Here is an 18,582-nt window from a genome sequence, read left to right on the forward strand (position 1 = left end):
AATATTTGGGGCTAAGAGGGATGAAGTTACAGGAGAATGGAGAAAGTTACACAACGCAGAACTGCACACATTGTATTCTTCACCTGACATAATTAGGAACATTAAATCCAGACGTTTGCGATGGGCAGGGCATGTAGCACATATGGGCGAATCCAGAAATGCATATAGAGTGTTAGTTGGGAGACCGGAGGGAAAAAGACCTTTGGGGAGGCCGAGACGTAGATGGGAGGATAATATTAAAATGGATTTGAGGGAGGTGGGATATGATGATAGAGACTGGATTAATCTTGCACACGATAGGGACCAATGGCGGGCTTATGTGAGGGCGACAATGAACCTTCAGGTTCTTTAAAAGCCATTTGTAAGTAAGTAAGTAAGGTAGCCTATGTTCAAAATTTTGTGATTCATTTTAAACTGTGGTATCTTTACAAATGAGATTTGATCATGTTTTACAGTGTTCAGTGTTTCAAGCATATTGATGTGTATGTAAAAATTAGAAATTGCTAAAAAAAAATTAAATATTTATTTTCCGCATAGCAAAAAAATTGTACATGATACGAAAAAAATGGTAAGCAGATTTCAATTCAGCACACTAAAATTAGATTTAGAAATCTGTTCAATCCTGTGCTGCAAAACAAAAATTTAATTTCACAGGCCTGTGTTATTGTTAATCAATGTATTCAAATTTCTTTCGCAAATAATTCTGTAATACTTGTCAGTCACCAGAAAAATGTAAATAAGGGTTTCACTAGAATCCTAAGAAAAATAGTTTCCTTCTAAATAAAAATGAATGATTTTCGGTTCTCTTGCACAGAAAGACCTCCTCACAACAGTTACATCACTTATGTTACACGACTTGAATTGTAAGCTATGTGTATGCTCATTCCTCCAAAAACCTACATTAACTCTGCACCAATCTATAATGCCTAACATGGGAGTTAAAAAAATATTCAAATTATATTCCTATCCCTGTTATATTCATTCCTATTTTCTCCTTATTATAAAGTGAACTTTCCTACAAAAAGAATCATATGCACATATTCACATCAAAATACTAATGTCAACTTAAAAATTGTTCAAAAATGGATATTTAAAACATAAAGCAAAACATTACTACTGCACTTGAATTTTTTCTGCTTTAAAATGTTTAAAAGTTAATAATTATTTCATCTGTACTATAAAACAAGACATAAGGTCATGAGATTCTTGACAGAATTTTTGGTCTCTCAGTAAATCAATGCTTTCAAAACTTGGTATGCTGGCTGACTACAGACTGGAAGAATGTAGATCAAAGTTGGAAAAAGAAGCAATCTCTAATCCAACAAATAAGACGTATTTTTTTAGGGTGGGGGGGAACAAAAACTGTGTAAGCATGATGCAGGCTCTCATGCTCGTAATGCATTTACCAAATTTTCGAGATACTGAAAACAAACTTTTTTTAAAACTATTCCTCTACCGAATATTTAAACCAGTGATGGTCATGCACAATTCTGTGTTACAAAAGCTGGCGATTTGTATGATTTTAAACTGTCATACAGAAAAGTTTTGCAATTAATTTTTAGGTTAAACACTAATTGATCGAGGTACCAAATAAAACAACAGCCCCCAAGTCACCTCTTTTACGAAATTCAGATTTCTTGAGGTGTTAGTTCTGCTAAGGCAGACTGACCTCCCCAAGTCCATGTCTATACATGTTAGTGATGTCAGCTTTCAACAATCTCCCAAGTTTATCACTTTGGTCATTGTTTCGTTACTGCTGATTTGGAATTGTGTGTTGCTGCAAAGTCACTGGGTTGACAAATCTGAAAAATGGAGGATGCTCGCCAGCTGAACGAAGTTTCGAGCGAATCTGATTGTAAAATTCGTCTGAAAATGCTAAGGCTGCACAATGGAGACAAAAAGCTTAAGATAATGAAAAACTGTGGCGAGGAGCAAAACTTTTCCAACAACATTCAGCAAGAGGTATGCAGAACAAAATGTTGAGTAAAGGGCAGCATGCAGCTTTCAATATTCTCCCCCCTCCTCCCCTCGAAATAATTTCCATTACACATTTGCCCATCCAAAATCTGTCTGTGGAGAATGTGAAGAGTCAGATACCAAAATTCTGATTCAAAAGAACATAGTTCTTGACGTAATCAACAAAACAGAAACTACTAGGATTACTAGAGTATTGCTATAATGTTATGGATTTCCTAATAATCGATATTCAGATGTAAGCTAATTTTCTATTTCTGTCTGAAATATATTTTGTGCAGACATTATTGCTTATGTGAATTTATATTCATTTAGTATATTTATAATGAAGCAAAATCTAATTCAGTACACCAAAGAAGAGCTAAAATAAAACGTGTCAAGTCAAGGTTAGTTAGATAAGCTTTAATTATTCTGTACCCAACAAGCATACAAACATTAAAACTTGATGCTGTATGCAGTTTGACTATGTAAAACTATAACATAAAACTTGTTAATAAAATGCAACCCAGATATTAATAATTCAAATAAAACCGTCTCCTGTAAAATTTGGTTTTCTAAACTTGGGCTGTTGTTTTATTTGAAACCTCAATTATTTAATTTATCAAATGCAAAAGGCAATTAATAATTTACATCTAATAATCAAACCGAAAAATGAACATACAATATACAGCTATCACAGGGGTATCTCAATACTTTTTTAATCAGAAACACAGCCAAGTCACCATGTACAATATGGCGAAATCTGTTGGAGATGGTCGAGACAAATTTAATATATTGTATAGAAAATATTTAAGTTTATTTCGTGGCTCAGCTTTCCAGAATAGTTGGATTCATAACATCTTTTCCTTTTGGCATATGGACTCTTGTCAATTGTGGTTCATCTCAATTTGAATCCTTATAACAAATATGCCTTTTGGGGCTACTGACAGTAGGTGAACACACAAGTCATAATCAAGTTCACAAGCCAAGTTTTTTTAAAATGCAACTACACTGTCCGAGAAATTTTATTGTTGCTCTGGAAAGTAATTTGACAATTTATGCCTGCCATTTTGTAAAACACTATCATGGCTATTACGATATACCGAAGTACATGTGATATTTCTGTGCAGAAATTCTGTGTCATATGCTGAAGGATGAATGGAACAGAGAAAAATTCTCTCTGGCACCGGGATTTGAACACGGGTTTTCAGCTCTACATGCTGACGCTCTATCCACTAAGCCACACTGGATTCCCATCCCGATGTCGGATCGAATCCTCTCAGTTTAAGTTCCACCTCTATGACGCAGTGCATGAGGGTAGGCCACTAGAGGGAACCCAAGAGATAAAACAAACTGATAAAATTCGATCCGACATCGGGATGGGAATCCGGCGTGGCTTAGTGGATAGAGCGTCAGCACATAGAGCTGAAAACCTGGGTTCAAATCCAGGTGCCGGAGAGAATTTTTCTCTGTTCCACTCATCCTTCAGCACTGTATGTATTACACAATCGGTCCAAAGTATGGACATATGAACCAGGGTGCCTAACGAAAATGTGGAACAAAAGTTAGTTACTTTATAGTTACCACAAATTAGTCACTTTTTGGTTACTTTCGTTACTGGTAGACACTTCGATTACAGAATGATTTGTCTCCAGTGTCAACTGCTGTGTCACAATGCAATGTCTAGAGAGCCGAACAGATACCTGTCAATCACCCCCAACAAGGTTTGGTTGCAACAAATTCAGGGGGATTATTTTTTTTAAAGGTTGTAACTAATATAATATTACGTTCATCCAGAATTGGCAAGCTGATACTGATGAACCAATAATCTAGGAGATATTTCTTCTTGTACCTAAACAACTGAAATTAGACATCACTGGCCTTATTGCTCGTCTCAAATGTCCGTTTCTTGCAATGACGAAATTAAACTAGTGATGCATCTCCCAGACAGTTATAGGTTAAATATGAATGACTGATGTTTATTACAGAATTTTACTAGTTAAGACACCTTTACTGTGCAGTATAACACAGAGGGTTTGAAAAGGTAAGAAAAAGAAGTGTTTAAATCAGAGTTTTGCACGATTTTAAAAGAGAAGAATTTAAAATGTCCTGTAGCATTCTCAAAATTCAAAATTCTTTTACGCTAGCAAAACTGAGTGCATACTGCTATTTCAAGAAAGAGTTGCATAAATGTGCTTCAAATTACCAGATTACAGACTTTCTTACAATAATTATGTTATCCATATGAAAATGAAAGAATTATTTTAATGGAATATGCGTAAGCTTATAAACTTTACACCATCTCAAATAATGGAAGCTTTTTTACCCCTAAATTTTCTTATTCGTTTTCTTAAATATACACCTATTTCTTTTTGGTATTTGAACTCAAGTTTTATAGGAATAAACATTATGAACTAGACATCTGACTGTCTCCTATGCATAACATGTTTCACTGCCATCAACTCACCGAAGCTTCTGAAATCGAAGGCTCACTGTCTCAACTAATTTAATGGAAAACCAAAGCAAACAAGAAATCACTACTTTACTTAACATTAACTGCAATTCAACACATTACAATAGTGTGTAAAAGAAGATACATTCCTCAAATACTGCAATATTTTTTATCACTTTCTGTTTCAAAGAACAAGCACCCTTTTATATTTACAATAAAGTGGGTGGACTACTTTCTTGCATGAAAACATTATAACCAGTCTCCTATATATTTCACATTGTAACCTTACACAGTACTTTGTAATTGCTTACTATCACACCATGAACTTTGTCTACAACCTGCAACTTATGACTATCCAGCATTAGATTTTTCTCGTTTTTCTGATCCAATGACAAAAGTAGCAATTTACTGATACAGGTCAACTGCTTCCTCTTCCTATGCACAGTTTACCACCTAAATTGGCTCAATCTTATCTACATACAGGGTGTTTCAGAATTCAATTGAAGAAATTTATCTGGTTATAGAGGGGTTGTAGGTAAACAATTTGAGATAGGGAACCCACAAAAAGTATCTGAATTAGATCATCTGTTAAAGTTGTTTACATTTGATGCTCACAATCCAATATTAAAATGAAATAGGTTTCGAACCTTATTAGGGATTGGATGAAGCTCAACTGCTAAGAATTAGCCTTCACAAAATCTGTAAAACTGCCAGCATGTTACTGCACTGCCTCTTTCACACTCATTCATTTTCGTTATTGTAACCTATCTCAGAACAGATTGTGGTGTAAGGGCAACACGTCAGATCTGAGGTCAAAACTTAGTATGTTTGAGCGTCACTGTGGTACATTTTTTTTAATCCCAGTACCAGTAACTTTATTGATGACACTTATGAATTTTCTCTTTCCTCTGGTTTAAAATATTTATGGCTGGTTTAGGAGCTAATTTTGAATATGATTTTAAAAAGATTGCTTTATTGATATTGAGTTCGGTTTAATAGTAAGTATTTTATCTATGGGGTTTTCTGTTTTGGCTTTTTTTTATTTGTTAACTCGTGCATTGTTTCAGGTAAGAGTACAGTACCGTACAGTACTAGCCAATGGTTCATTTGAGATTGAGTCAGTTATATTGCACTCCTATGGAGCTCAGGTATTTTTAGAAACACGCTGGCTTGTGGTTGCAGAGGTGATGAGTTCATGAATTTTTGTGTTCTATGTTGTTTTCATGAATTTTTGTCCCATTTTAATGTTGAAGTTGTAGGAAATTAGTTGTACGTAGTTTCTAATGGTTAAGTCAAAATAATTTATAAACTTCAGAAAAAGTACTCGATTTGTTGCAGAAAAATACTATACTTAAGATGGAGGTCGTTACTTTGAACAATTTCTATAATTTGTTTTCCAACTAGCAGTGAATAATAGTAAAGGAATAATTTGTCTTCCTTTATGTACATACTACACTGCACAGTAATTTTATTCTTGACTATTGCTTATTTCCTCCTCTAAGAATGATAAAAAGTGAAATTTCTTTTCTCATTTATCCATTTTGTTAAGATATTTTCTACTGGTAGACACAATTTATGTACACTATTAATTGAAAAACATACTGTGACTTGTCCAGAGTAATGAATATGCATTTATCAAACTACAGTGCAAACCCATTTTTACATTCTCGCAATTTAAGTTTTCCTTCATTTACGTAACTTTCTGCTCATCCCATCTATTCATCTACACCTCCAAAATACTGTTTTTCTGCCATCAACAACTCATAAGATGTATTTCCCATTATTTCAGGTTCTTTTTCGTGTGGATGCACTGAATTTCAATATCAGTATTTCAATTGTAGTAAATGGTCGATCTTGCTGACTCAGCACATATCGATCAATATTAATATCGAATGTCTGATTCTCGAATCATACTGTTGGCATCCTTGTAACTGATGCTGTGTTGTATCTCAGTCTTTCGGTTCACTATGTTGTACATTGTAATTTATTGCCTAATATAGGCTAAGCTGATTGAACACACATTAAAATCATTTCAAGTGTTTTTCCGAGTATGAAGAAGAAAGATATTCCTATAGAAGAGAATATGAAAATTCCACAAAGTGCAGATTCTCACGTGGTAACAAGTGTTCAACTTGCGAAAGAGTTGGGCTCTCCGTGTCTACATTGAACACTAAAATCAAGAACCAATCGAACATCGAACTTTCTTTCAGGCAAAGTGGCCCTACAGCAAAAAACGTAAATACATTCTTAGTTCAAAGTATGAGTTGGACACAGTATAAGAGACAAGACCATCTCCAATACTCAGATCTTAATATAGGTATCGATAGTGGCCAAAATGACACTGTCACAATATCAGAAGGAATCACCCAAACCAGAGGGATATTACAGGGAGACCTGCTGAGTCCATTGCTTTTTAACATCGCTACGGCTGATGTAACTCAAGTTTGCCTGCCCACAACCTCCTTGTTTATATACGCCGATGACATGGCCCTAGGCTCAACAAAGAAAGAAGACGTGCAAGAAACCTTTAACCGGATTGTAAACTGGGCAGACGAACACCCGCTCCAGATCAACAAAGACAAAACAGTACAAATGAGTTCAGGAGGGGAGGTAGAAAGACGGACGACACGCTCTACTAAAAAAATGAACCACTAAAAGTCACCAACGCATTTAAATATTTGGGAGTAAGACTGCAAACAACGACAAAGTCCTTCCAGATCCATGTCAAAGAAAGGGCAACATCAGCAATCAAGGCAATTATGATATTAAGAATGTAAGGCAGCTCAGCCTGGACACTGCTATTAGGCTCTTCGAGGCAAAAATTGTCCCAATAATAACCTACGGCACTGACATCATATGGACCAACCTAAGCCTAAGAGATCTCAGAACTACGGAAATCGTCAAAGCGCGGTTCTTGAAAGCAGCTCTCGGGATCTCAAAACACGCGCCATCGAGAATAGCCTACGAGTTGGCGAGGGAAAATTTCTTAATAGAAGACCTACGGTACAAACTGCCATCTACCGAGAGTTCGACCAGACTGCTAGAGGAAAGGAGACAGAAAAGAGACGAGATTTGGCATGACTTCTATAGCACAAACGCGATGACCGACAGAACTTGGGCAGGACCCAACCAAGATCTACGACATACAATAACAAGTCTGGCGATCCATGGCTACCACCACAAGACCCAACACTACCACTCTCCTAGTCTGGAATGCGTGTGCGAACTCTGTGATCAGTTCTGTGAAAGATATCACATAATAAAATGCAAGAACAGAATCAAGTCGATTAGCGAATACAACAAAGAATAATAACAAATCAACTCTTGCACACTTGTGCACATTTCTCCTTATTAATAGTGGCCATCTCTTGATGCTCTCATCATCTTGAGGCGATGTGCTGCAAGTGCATCTGGATGCAATACAGAGGTGGAACAGATTCAAATGCAAAAGAAGCGAGTGCAAACAAAGATTTCACTTTTTTTTTTCAAATGGTGTACAGTTAATTGTAATTTATTTTGTGTTAAGATGATTAAACTGTGGCCACATTAGATTGACAGATAATGCTGAACTTTTTAATTAATGTCTTGCATTTCCTGTCATTTACACTTCCATGTAATTTAATTTTTTTTTCCCGTCAGTCCTCTAAAAAGTGTAAAAAAAAAAAAAAAAGTGGGAAGGGGAGGTTCCACTGTACATTCTTTCTTCACCCATCTGAATAATATAATTACTATATGGTGAAGAATGATGACACAGTACATGAGGGTAGGCACCAACGCAGAACAGAAAGGTAGAACTTAAACTGAGAAGGATTCAACCTGACATTGGAATTTGAATCCAGTGTGGCTTAGTGGATAAAGAATCAGAACGTAGAACTGAAAACCCGGGTTCGAATCCAGGTCGCAGAGAGAATTTTTCTCGGTTCTACCCTTTCTTCACCATATGGAATGCAGAATTCCTACATGGAAATATATGTACTTCGGTACATCTTAGTAATAAGATAATTACTGTCATTATTACGCACATTGCAAAAATAACTAGAGCTGGCTTTTTAATGTTCCAACACGAGTTTAAAAGTTACATTAGTTAAAGAGAAAGTACCTGCTGAAGTTTGAATTTCGACTTCATCCTGTTACAATAGTGCCACAGAGACTGTATCCATTATGCCATGTGTAGATTCAATCAGAGGCATACTGGCCCAAAAAATTACGTGCAAGTTTGAACCCGCAGATACCTAGCTCCCTACCTCAAAATACTTACCTAGGACCCCCTAAATTTCTTCAGTTGAATTCTGAAACATCTGTATATGACTTTGTTTATAGCAAAGCTTAGTTCTTAAAAGATTTTTCATAAACATACTAGTCAAGAGATTTCACAGAGCTAGAAATTGTAACTCACATTTACATGTGTAATCAAATCTCAAGCAAATATTTCATAAACCAAAATGGCTTATTAGGATAACAGCAATAACATAATGATCCATTATCTGTGTTACATTTCTGGACTGTGTATCTCTAATAACAAACCATTTTCAAATTACGAAATTAGAGGATGATAACGAAGAGTTAACCTTTCTGCTGCATAGCTTCACATACACGAAACAAACTCAACACATGTAATATGAATGTGTTAGATTAATGATTGGTGGCATACCGAACTCAGCAGCAAAAGGGTTACGATCATTTTCAAGGTTCACATCAAGACAAGTCTGCGTCATATTCTCTCCAAGTCTGGCCATTGCTCTGCCATGTGAATTCAATTGTCTATATAGATTTCATCTTTACTAAAACAGATCAACATTACTTTATAAAAATCCCTTCTTACCTGATGATGAAGTCAATACAGTATTATGAATTGCAAGCACCTACCTTGAGAGCACCCCAAGCCCTTGGCAGATTATCAATTTACTCTACAATGTACACAGACACGCACCCAGCCAGCTGATGCATTATAAGACAGAGTGAGGTATACCGTAGTAGAACAGGAGGTTTGGGTTTTCAGCCCACCCGGTCCCTCCCTTCCATATCAGCCTTCCCCACCTGTGTCCTATTTTATCCTTGTGTTTCTGCAGAGCTTTCTCTGCCACTTCTTTGTTTACAAACTGAACGTAAGCCTCCCCCGTACTCCTTCCCGTGTAGTCAGTCGGTAGGGAAATCCCGTTGGGTACTATCTCCAACCCTACCCAACCAATAAACATATGCCCACAATCAACACACAACAAAATTAGATTGATAACAAAGTATTCAGATCCAATGAGCAGAGGAAGAATCTCAGTGCTGCAGAGAGTGCATTACAAAGTTTTCAACAACCAAGCTAATGGCTAACTCCATGTCCCGTGCTCAACTGCTTCTAACATTCAAACATGTATGTTAAATGACTAACAAACTGCAGAAGAATGTGGCAGATAAACATGGCACAGTTTTCGAACAATTTTCAGAAGTGTAAGTTCGATTCTAATAACAATATCTCCACTAGCTTGGCAGTGTACAATTCCTTATATATGAATTATCTTCAATTGTACGATAATACAGAGAGTAATACCGGCAAAGATGATTCTTGACAAGGGCAAGAATTTGTTAGAAATTTTTGCATCTTATTTCCTCAGCTATGCAATGAAGTTATTACACAACATGTCTAGTTCCATGTTAACTTCTGAAGGCAGCCATTCAGCAGAATCTGCCATTGAGAACAATTTCATTCTCCAACATTAAAGGGCAAAGTAATAGTCGATCAGTCTGATCACACTAGCTGATCATAGCAGTCCTTGCCAAACATTTGTAGAAGGCGCACCTAGCCAAATGACTAGAGCATCCAACTGTATTATGTTGGATAAAAATGGTGCTTGGTAATAATTAGGGACCGGATTTTTATGTAATCAAGTGCACACCATTAGATTGTGTACAAACAGGAGAGAGAGAGCTGAGATCCAGCTAATTCAGAATATGTATTGGTGCCTGGTTATTCTACATCAATGGAATTGCAGACACACCAACTGCACAAAATGCCAATAATTGGAACTGTTCACTGTTCGGTATGGACCACGTAAAAATAAAAACTCTTTAAAAATATATATACCGCCCAATCATCAATAATGTAATATACATGATCTGCACACAGTTCTATTATATACTTCTCAGTAAAATGGGCATACCATATTTACTCACATAATAGACAACACTGCATAATGTATGCACCCCAATTTTTGACAGTAATATGTAGGGGAAAAAATCCTCGCATAATGTAGAATACATTTCCAATTGCTACCTAAGGTAATATACAACTGTAATGTTGGATGCACTACTCATGTTTCAAATTTTAAAATGAAGAGTTCATTTATTACGACTGGTTCTTTTTAAAATATAAAAATGGATTGTGATCAGCTGGTTCTTTTCAACATGCTGTGAGCAGCATTTGTCTCCTGTAGTGGTGCTTGCATTCTGTGGTTATTATTGTGTTGCTTCATAATGAACCCCAATAAGTGCAAATTTCAAGCTAAAAGTAATTAAATTTCCAGAAGTTCATGGAAATAAGGCTGCCTGTCAGTTTGTAAATGCAATGTGCGTAACTGGTGAAAACAGAAACAGGCACTTTTGGAAATTCATTTAGAGGTCCGAAGAGTGGGAAGTAGAACAGCTACTGAACATGAACTATAGCAATATGTAACTGAGTTGTGTAATGGAGTTGGTGCTTCACATGAAATGTTGCAACACAGAGCATCTATAACTGCAAGAAGTATGGTCATCAGTTTCACTGAATTTCAAGCAAGCAGGAATGAATATGCAGTTTTATAAGACGAAATGGGCTCTCACTCAGAACAACGTATCTTTGTCAGGGAATGCCGCGAGATTTCAAGCATAACATCGTAAAATTTCACAGGTTCATAATTCAAATAAAGAAGAATAAGAACTATTTGTTGTCATAAATAGGCAACGCAGATAAAACTGTCTACTTTGATACCTGACTAGCGCAACAATAGCTAAGAAGGGAGAAAGCAGTGAACTAATACATACAACCAGTTGCAAGAAAACTGCTGCAGCAACTGCAGATGGGAGGAAATCACCACCGTATGCTATCTTCAAAAGAAAAACCATGCTGAAAATTAAATAATCTCAAGGGATTCATGTTAGAGTAAAAGTTAAAAGGGTGGATGGTGATATGGTATGAGATTGGGTGAAGGCAGTGTAGCAACACCGCCTGGTGTTATACTTCGGCAGCCGGCTCTGCTGAAGTGTCATAGTTTTTGACGTCATCTAAGAGACAAAACTAAGAAAATTCTTTCAGAAATTATAACTAATATTGCAGTAATACCTGGTGGTCTCACTTCTATTCTCCAATCTTTAGATGTTGGCATGAAGAACCATTTAAGACAATATGTGACTAGTTGCAGGAAATGGGACCTAAAGTCGGATTTTTATTTTTATTTTTTTTTTTTGTGGTTTCAAAAAGAGGATGAAATACTGAGCATTTTTTTTTTTAATTCATGGTTCTAGGTGCTATAGTTTTTAATATATTACTTATTGAATGTTGATATTAGTTTATATACTTTTCGAGAAAAATGCAAATTAAAGTTTTCATTTGTTTTCTTAGCAACTATAAGAAAGATTTAGGTATTTAAGAAGCATTGTGTAAAACTACGTCCTAGTTTAATATGTAAAAAAAAAGCCTACAGGTAGCGCAAAATGTCAAAACATACAAATGCAGTTTTACACCGCAAATTCGTTATTTTGTTCTCCTGTAAAATTTCCTTCCACGACTTTAGGTCCCTTTTCGCGCAAGGGTCACATTTCAAGAAACTGCACGGGCATCAGATGGGAGCAACAAAATTATGCTGACGGAAAAAAACCCGGTGATCAACAATAGAAATGATTTGTATGATTGGATAAGATAGGGTTCAGACATGATATCGCCAGCAGTAGTTACAGAAATTTTTTTGAAGACAGGCATTTAGAATGCTCTTGGTGGTTCAGAAGTGATTGTGCAGTAGAGGATGACAGTGATACTAAGCCAGTACTGACAGTGTATAGGGTAAGAATAATGGTAGCGTTGCCTTCACAAAGTATATCTAGCTTTTGGTTTATTTGTATTCAGTTTTAGTTTACACTGTGCTACAATGTTTCATTAATTTACATTATTGCTGCTCGTATGCGTTTGATATATTGACACTCTCATGCGACTGTCATGTGGGATGTCAGTAATGATTTTTTTCCCTAAAATTTTCTCGTCTCATGTAATACGCAAGCTGTATTTTTAATAAAAGAATTATGGGAAAAAGTGTGTCTATTACACGAGTAAATACAATAAATGATGCATTATGCAAGTACGCTAGTTCCCTAAACAACAGTGAAAAAAATTGTAAACAAACTGTAAATTTGAATGCATCATTACAAGAGCCCAAAATAATAAAATAAAATTACTGTCTTTGCAATGCACTCTCAGCATCAGTAAAATTAAAATTTCCATATTAAAGAGTCAATGATGTGAAAATCAAATAGGTTGATGGTGATAATTCATAGGGAACAACATTACAAGCGATTTTTTACTGACTACAAGCATAAAAAAGTAAAAACAGAAATGTAAAACTCAAAGGTACATGATCAACAATCTGAATTTAATACACACACTACGGAATGACACACAATACACAGAGCTCATTATGCACAATTGTCTGTATTTCTCTTTTTTAATTCAGTCAAATGTTCCTAATGACGAATAATCACCATCATGCTATTTCAGTCATCATTAAACAATATTTACAACTCACTGAAAGTTGTAACTAGATATGTAACAAAGTTTGCATTTCATTCTTTTAATTAATTCTGCTCACATAATATAAGAAATGAACATTGGTCAACCGATTGTCAATTTGATCCCTTTTTGATTGATCAATTAACAAACGAATCAATGAAATTTATATTGTCAAAATAATAGCTTTAAAATGACCACCTAATTATCAGTGGCATTTTCATTGCAGTAACATGGCATCTTAAAGAATAACGTTTGTCATGTACTAGCATACCTGAAAAGAACTGCGCTATCTCTTCCTTTGAGCAGCCAAATGGTAGTCCCCGAAGCCTCACACAACCATCATCCATAGCATTTTCCAAGTTCAAGCCACTACGTTTTACAACCCATTCCATTTCAGATCTTTTGGCCTTGAACACTGAAACAGAGGCGCAGTGCTTGTATCAAAAGTCAGATTCAAATTAATAAATTCCATAAACTCCAAGCTTCTGCATTTTCCAATCTGCACGCACAGACACATAAACCACACATTTTCTTCGGAGGAGAGGAGAGGAGAGGGGAAAGGGTAGGAGTGGGGAGAGGAGATTACTCTCAATTATGCATTTTCTGTTTCGGAAATTTAAATATATACATACCTTCGATATATCTATGTCCCATGTGGTCTCTATCCTTTTTACAAGCTTTCTCTATATCCTCATCTGTTTCCATTTCCACATAAGCCTCACCACTAGGACGTCCTTCTCTCGACATGGTCATGTGTATACCAAGTTTTCCATCCTTTATGCTGCAGTCACCTGCAGAACACAATATTTTAATATTACATACTTTTCATATCATACATGCTATTGTAACATGTCACTACCTAGCGATCTAACATTCTCCACAATAATCTCTTATTATTCTCAAAAAATATTTGATCCAGTAACAACAATATTTATGTTACAAACAATGTAACTTGTACTAAATAAAGCATTTGGTAAATTTTACAGAACAGAGAATATTGTTCCATATGAAAGAATTTCTACCACTTAGTCTAAAAAACAATCTTATTCAGATGCTTGTAATGCCCCATTTTAATTACTGCGGTTCCTTGCTAACTAATGTAAGTTCATTCAGCTGAGAGACTACAACGTGTTCATAATGTGTGCATACGATTCATCTGCAATACTCGTAAATTTGACCATATAACACCTTCCCTCCAGTTACTTTCATGGGTGTGTCTGAAGGAACGAAGAACAATACATTCACTGTCTCTTCTGTTTAGAATCATGCATACTTCTACTCCGAATTATCTGTTATCGCGCTTTCAATTTCTTACAACTCTTCGAAACCGACATCAAGCACTTCTTTCTATCCCTCATCATAGAACGTCTTTATACTCATCTTCCTATACTGTAGAAATACCTCGCCTCTAGAATTCATTACCTAATGACATCAGGGACTGCCGGACTTTATCACAATTCAAAATTAAATTGGAAAATTTTGTCTTAGTTAATGTTTTTAGGTATTGCTAGAAGTATTGATTTGCGTTTTTTTTTCTTTTTCTTTTTTAATCTAGATTATAATTGCAAGTTTCTTGTTTATGTTAGTTAATTAGTTAGGATACAATTAATTATGATACTTAATCACTCATTTAAAGTTTGTGTGACTGCAACTTGTGTATATTTTCCTGTGGCTTTACTTTGTTTATAGTGGTTTTTCTCTCTATCGCTCTCTCTATTTTTTGTATAGCTTTATTTTGTATAGTGTTTTTTTCTCTGTTTTTCTATATTATAGTATTTCTATTCCTGGTGTTGTGGAAGAGAAGGCCTGATGGCCTTAACTACACCAGAATAAATAAATAAATAAATAAATAAATATTTCCATTTTAGACTTATTCAATACAAATACAGCATTTTTTAGTATTAAATAGATTCGTTATGAGAACTAAAAATAGGACGTCTGCCTAAAAATGTATATACTGTATAGCTAGTAAATATTGCATACTCATAAATTACATTTTATTTATTTATCAGAGCTTCCTCAAATTAGAGGTTGCCATTAGACAAAGCATACAAAACAATACAAGAACAAAATAGAAGATGAGAGCTAAAAGAGTAAGGAAAAAGGCAAACAAGTATATTTCAATACATAGATGAAGGTGAATTTAAAGGTCATATCCTCCTGAGCACAGGGTATAGCATACCTCACCATACTTCATACAATATAACATATATGTGCAGAGATCTGAAGTACAGCACAATATACCTGCATTTGTGTCCTAACTGTAACCTGCAGAATTTGTTCAGTATTTTTCAGTGATTTTTTTTTGAAGTGTAGAATAATACTGAACTTTTAAAATAAAACAAATGTTTCAGGGCTCAGGAGGCCATGTATGAAACCCCATTTCTTCACATTTTTGAAAATAATACATGTACCTATATTCCTAACTCTAAAATATATTTTCGTACTAATAAACAAATTGATCCGTTTGGGAAGACAAAATAAAAACGTGATAAAATGAGAACTGTTGCTATTTACTGTTAAATAATTTGTACATGCAACGTGCCCACCATCACTAACATGGCTCATTCCTCCCATGTGTGGGCTAACATCTCAGGGGGAACTTTCGCAAAAGCTGAAAAAATCTTTGCTCTGAGATCATGAATATGTCTAAGTTGCTGTGCATACACATCATTCTTCACAAAACACCAGAGGAAGAAATCAGGGTGTCAGGTCCGGGGAATATGGAGGCCACACCAGTTGTCAAATGCGTCCAGATAATCACAGACATCTGTTGCCCAATGAGGTGGTGCACCATCCTGTTGGAACACGATACCCATGTTTTTCTGTTGCAGTTGTGGTTCTAAAAGTTTTTCAACATGTCCTGGTCGAACTGTTTCCTCTGCGAAGATAAATGGCCCACACAGATCATAAGACTTATGGTGCACCAAACTAACTTTTGGACTAGCTTGTTCGAGTTCATGTGAGACATGCTAATTTTCACATCACTATTCAGTCGCCCACCGACATGGAAGATTGCTTTGTCATCTATAGAAGAAGCATTTTGTTTAGTAGGTTTTGCTGATAACTCCTTTTGTTTCTTATGTGGTAACAATGATGATGCAAAACTCCCGTGCTTCAGTATCATATTAGAACTGAAATGAATTCTACAGCACCCCCATTACAAATTTTATAGTCATTTTATTTTATGTTTTCCCAAATGGATCAGATTGTATTTTTTTAATCTCACTACGAAATCCCAAAACTTCTGTTAAGATGACAATTAATAAAATCCACAATAATTTAGACATTTCCTTCCCTCCTGCTAGTATTGCTAGGCGTTTTTACATTAATATTTTGTTGGACCACCTTTGTCATCATTAAAAGCCTGCACTTCTGCTGGCACAGTTTTGTACGTACTTCATATCTAGAGAACCCTGTCATGCTACGAGTTTTTTTTCTTCTCACATTTTTAAGATTTGAGATGTGGTATTTATGCACAGCCTTCTTCAAAGCTTTATATTTTCTACGGGGCTTCAAAGTAGAGGGACATTTTTCTTATTAACCATGCTGAAATAGCATGATGGTGATTATTCATCATTAGGAACATTAACCAAGTGTGATAACAGGCTGGTAGTCCTCAACTAGTTACATTTCTTGCTATTTTTCTTCAGTATTGGCAGCAACAATGTCTCTGTGAAATCTTCAGGCCATTCGCCTCTCATACTTGTGTATTTCGTTGCATAATGAAAAAAAATGTCGTCTTCACCAAAACATTTCACTATTCAATGAGGATTCCATCAATTCCTGTTGCCATTCCATTTTTCATTTCCCTAAAGGGCTACCTCAACTTCTTCCCTTAGAACAAAAAATTCTTTGTCTTCTGATATAGCTGCTTCATCTTCTATAGCTATGTTATCTGGACAATTCTTTGTCTCATATAACTCTTTTACATATTTCGTTCATCTGTTCAATATTACTTGTTTGTTATTTCATTGCTGATTTCGTCTTCTATCAACCACATGGATTTCCTATTCTTATTTGTGATGTCCATTAACTTTGCAGTACATTAAATCATATCTTCCTTTTCTCTCTACATCCTCTATTTCTTCAAATTTCTCTTTCATCCAGTCTTCTTTTCCTTAATCAGTTTCTCTTCTTAGTTCGTTGTTTTCTGTAGTTTCTCCTACCTTCAATGTTGATGTTTTTCCATTTTCTCCTTTCCTCCATCTTCTCTAACATTTTCCCTATGACCTACGGTTTTTTTAATTCTCATACTTTCACTGCTGTTTCTTCTGCTGTTATTTGTATACAGCTTTTTAGGTGAATCCAGTACTCGTTACTATTTTCAGGTGTGGGTTCTAATTCAGCAGCTTTCTCTTGAAAATTTTCTTCTCTCCTCTTTGTTCATCAATTTTTCCACGTCCAATATCTTCGTCACCTGTCTTCCATCTACTTCGCCTATCGGTTAGGACATGATCTTGAGTTAATAGCCACTCTTGGTCGAGTATTTGCATTTTCTTAAGCAATTTCGAAATCTTTCCTGTGCCAGTAACCAGTTGATATCTCCTTTCGTTCCTTGGGTATGTCCACGTGTACCTTCTTTAATGAAATAATGTATTTCCAACAATCTCATGTAGTGTGAATCTGTCCAAGTCCAGCTTCGGCTTTCACCTGGCTCACAAGACTAGGGAAAAGGATATATATTCTGCACCTAATTTACCTCTTGAACATATCTCTCTGTTACAGATTATTTATAACACTTGATCAACAAACAAACAAAACAAAGAATAACATAGTAGTCTTGTGTAAGAGATCTGTTCGTACACATTTGATGTTATGTTTTATTAAAGACGCTCGCAAATGCAGAGGTTATATCAGCTTTGCCGAATGTGCTGGAATTTATCCCGCAGGAGTTCTTTTACATGCCAGTAAATCTACTGACATGAGCCTGTTGCATTTAAGCACACTTAAATGCCATCGACCTGGCCCAGGATCGAACCCGCAACCTTTCACACATTTGATGAAGTGCTGTAAACGGCGTAAGTTCGACAAATCCACACTCTATATGGGTATGTTTATTATTATTATTACTATTTACTTACTGAAGAATTTGAGGATCTCGTCAACTGTGGTCGACCAGGGCAAGCCTCGCAGCTTCACAACATAGCTCTCATCATCGTGGTCTCCGGAGCCAGACATGCTTCTTAAAAGAAATACCTTGCAGCTGGTGAACTAGGTACTTCTGAAATAGTTCACACCAATTACAACAATTGCAATTATATTCTTTCGAACTTGACTTTTCCAACCTTTCTCACAACATGTTTGACGTGAATTCATGTATCAGTATGCTGCCCAAATGCTAAATTGTAAAAACACTTTTCAACAAAGCGAATATTTCAACAAGAAACAAGGAATTGGGACCAAGGAACGGATGAAAAAAAATACAATGCAC

General features: G+C 35.7%; 1 protein-coding gene across 1 annotated transcript in view; it reads right to left on the minus strand.

Moving 5' to 3' along the window:
- The window catches only part of LOC138706815 (heterogeneous nuclear ribonucleoprotein F-like), a 34,621-nt gene that overhangs the window by 13,705 nt on the left and 2,334 nt on the right, over window positions 1-18,582 (minus strand). Inside the window, exons 2-5 of the mRNA XM_069836544.1 lie at window positions 18,233-18,372; window positions 13,781-13,939; window positions 13,420-13,563; window positions 9,443-9,581 (exon numbers count right to left, since the gene is read on the minus strand). Coding sequence (XP_069692645.1) covers window positions 9,443-9,581; window positions 13,420-13,563; window positions 13,781-13,939; window positions 18,233-18,329 — 539 coding nt within the window. The 5' untranslated portion in view covers window positions 18,330-18,372. The remainder of the gene's footprint in view (window positions 1-9,442; window positions 9,582-13,419; window positions 13,564-13,780; window positions 13,940-18,232; window positions 18,373-18,582) is intronic.

Source organism: Periplaneta americana, chromosome 9 (assembly GCF_040183065.1).
Source record: "Periplaneta americana isolate PAMFEO1 chromosome 9, P.americana_PAMFEO1_priV1, whole genome shotgun sequence".
Taxonomy (NCBI): domain Eukaryota; kingdom Metazoa; phylum Arthropoda; class Insecta; order Blattodea; family Blattidae; genus Periplaneta; species Periplaneta americana.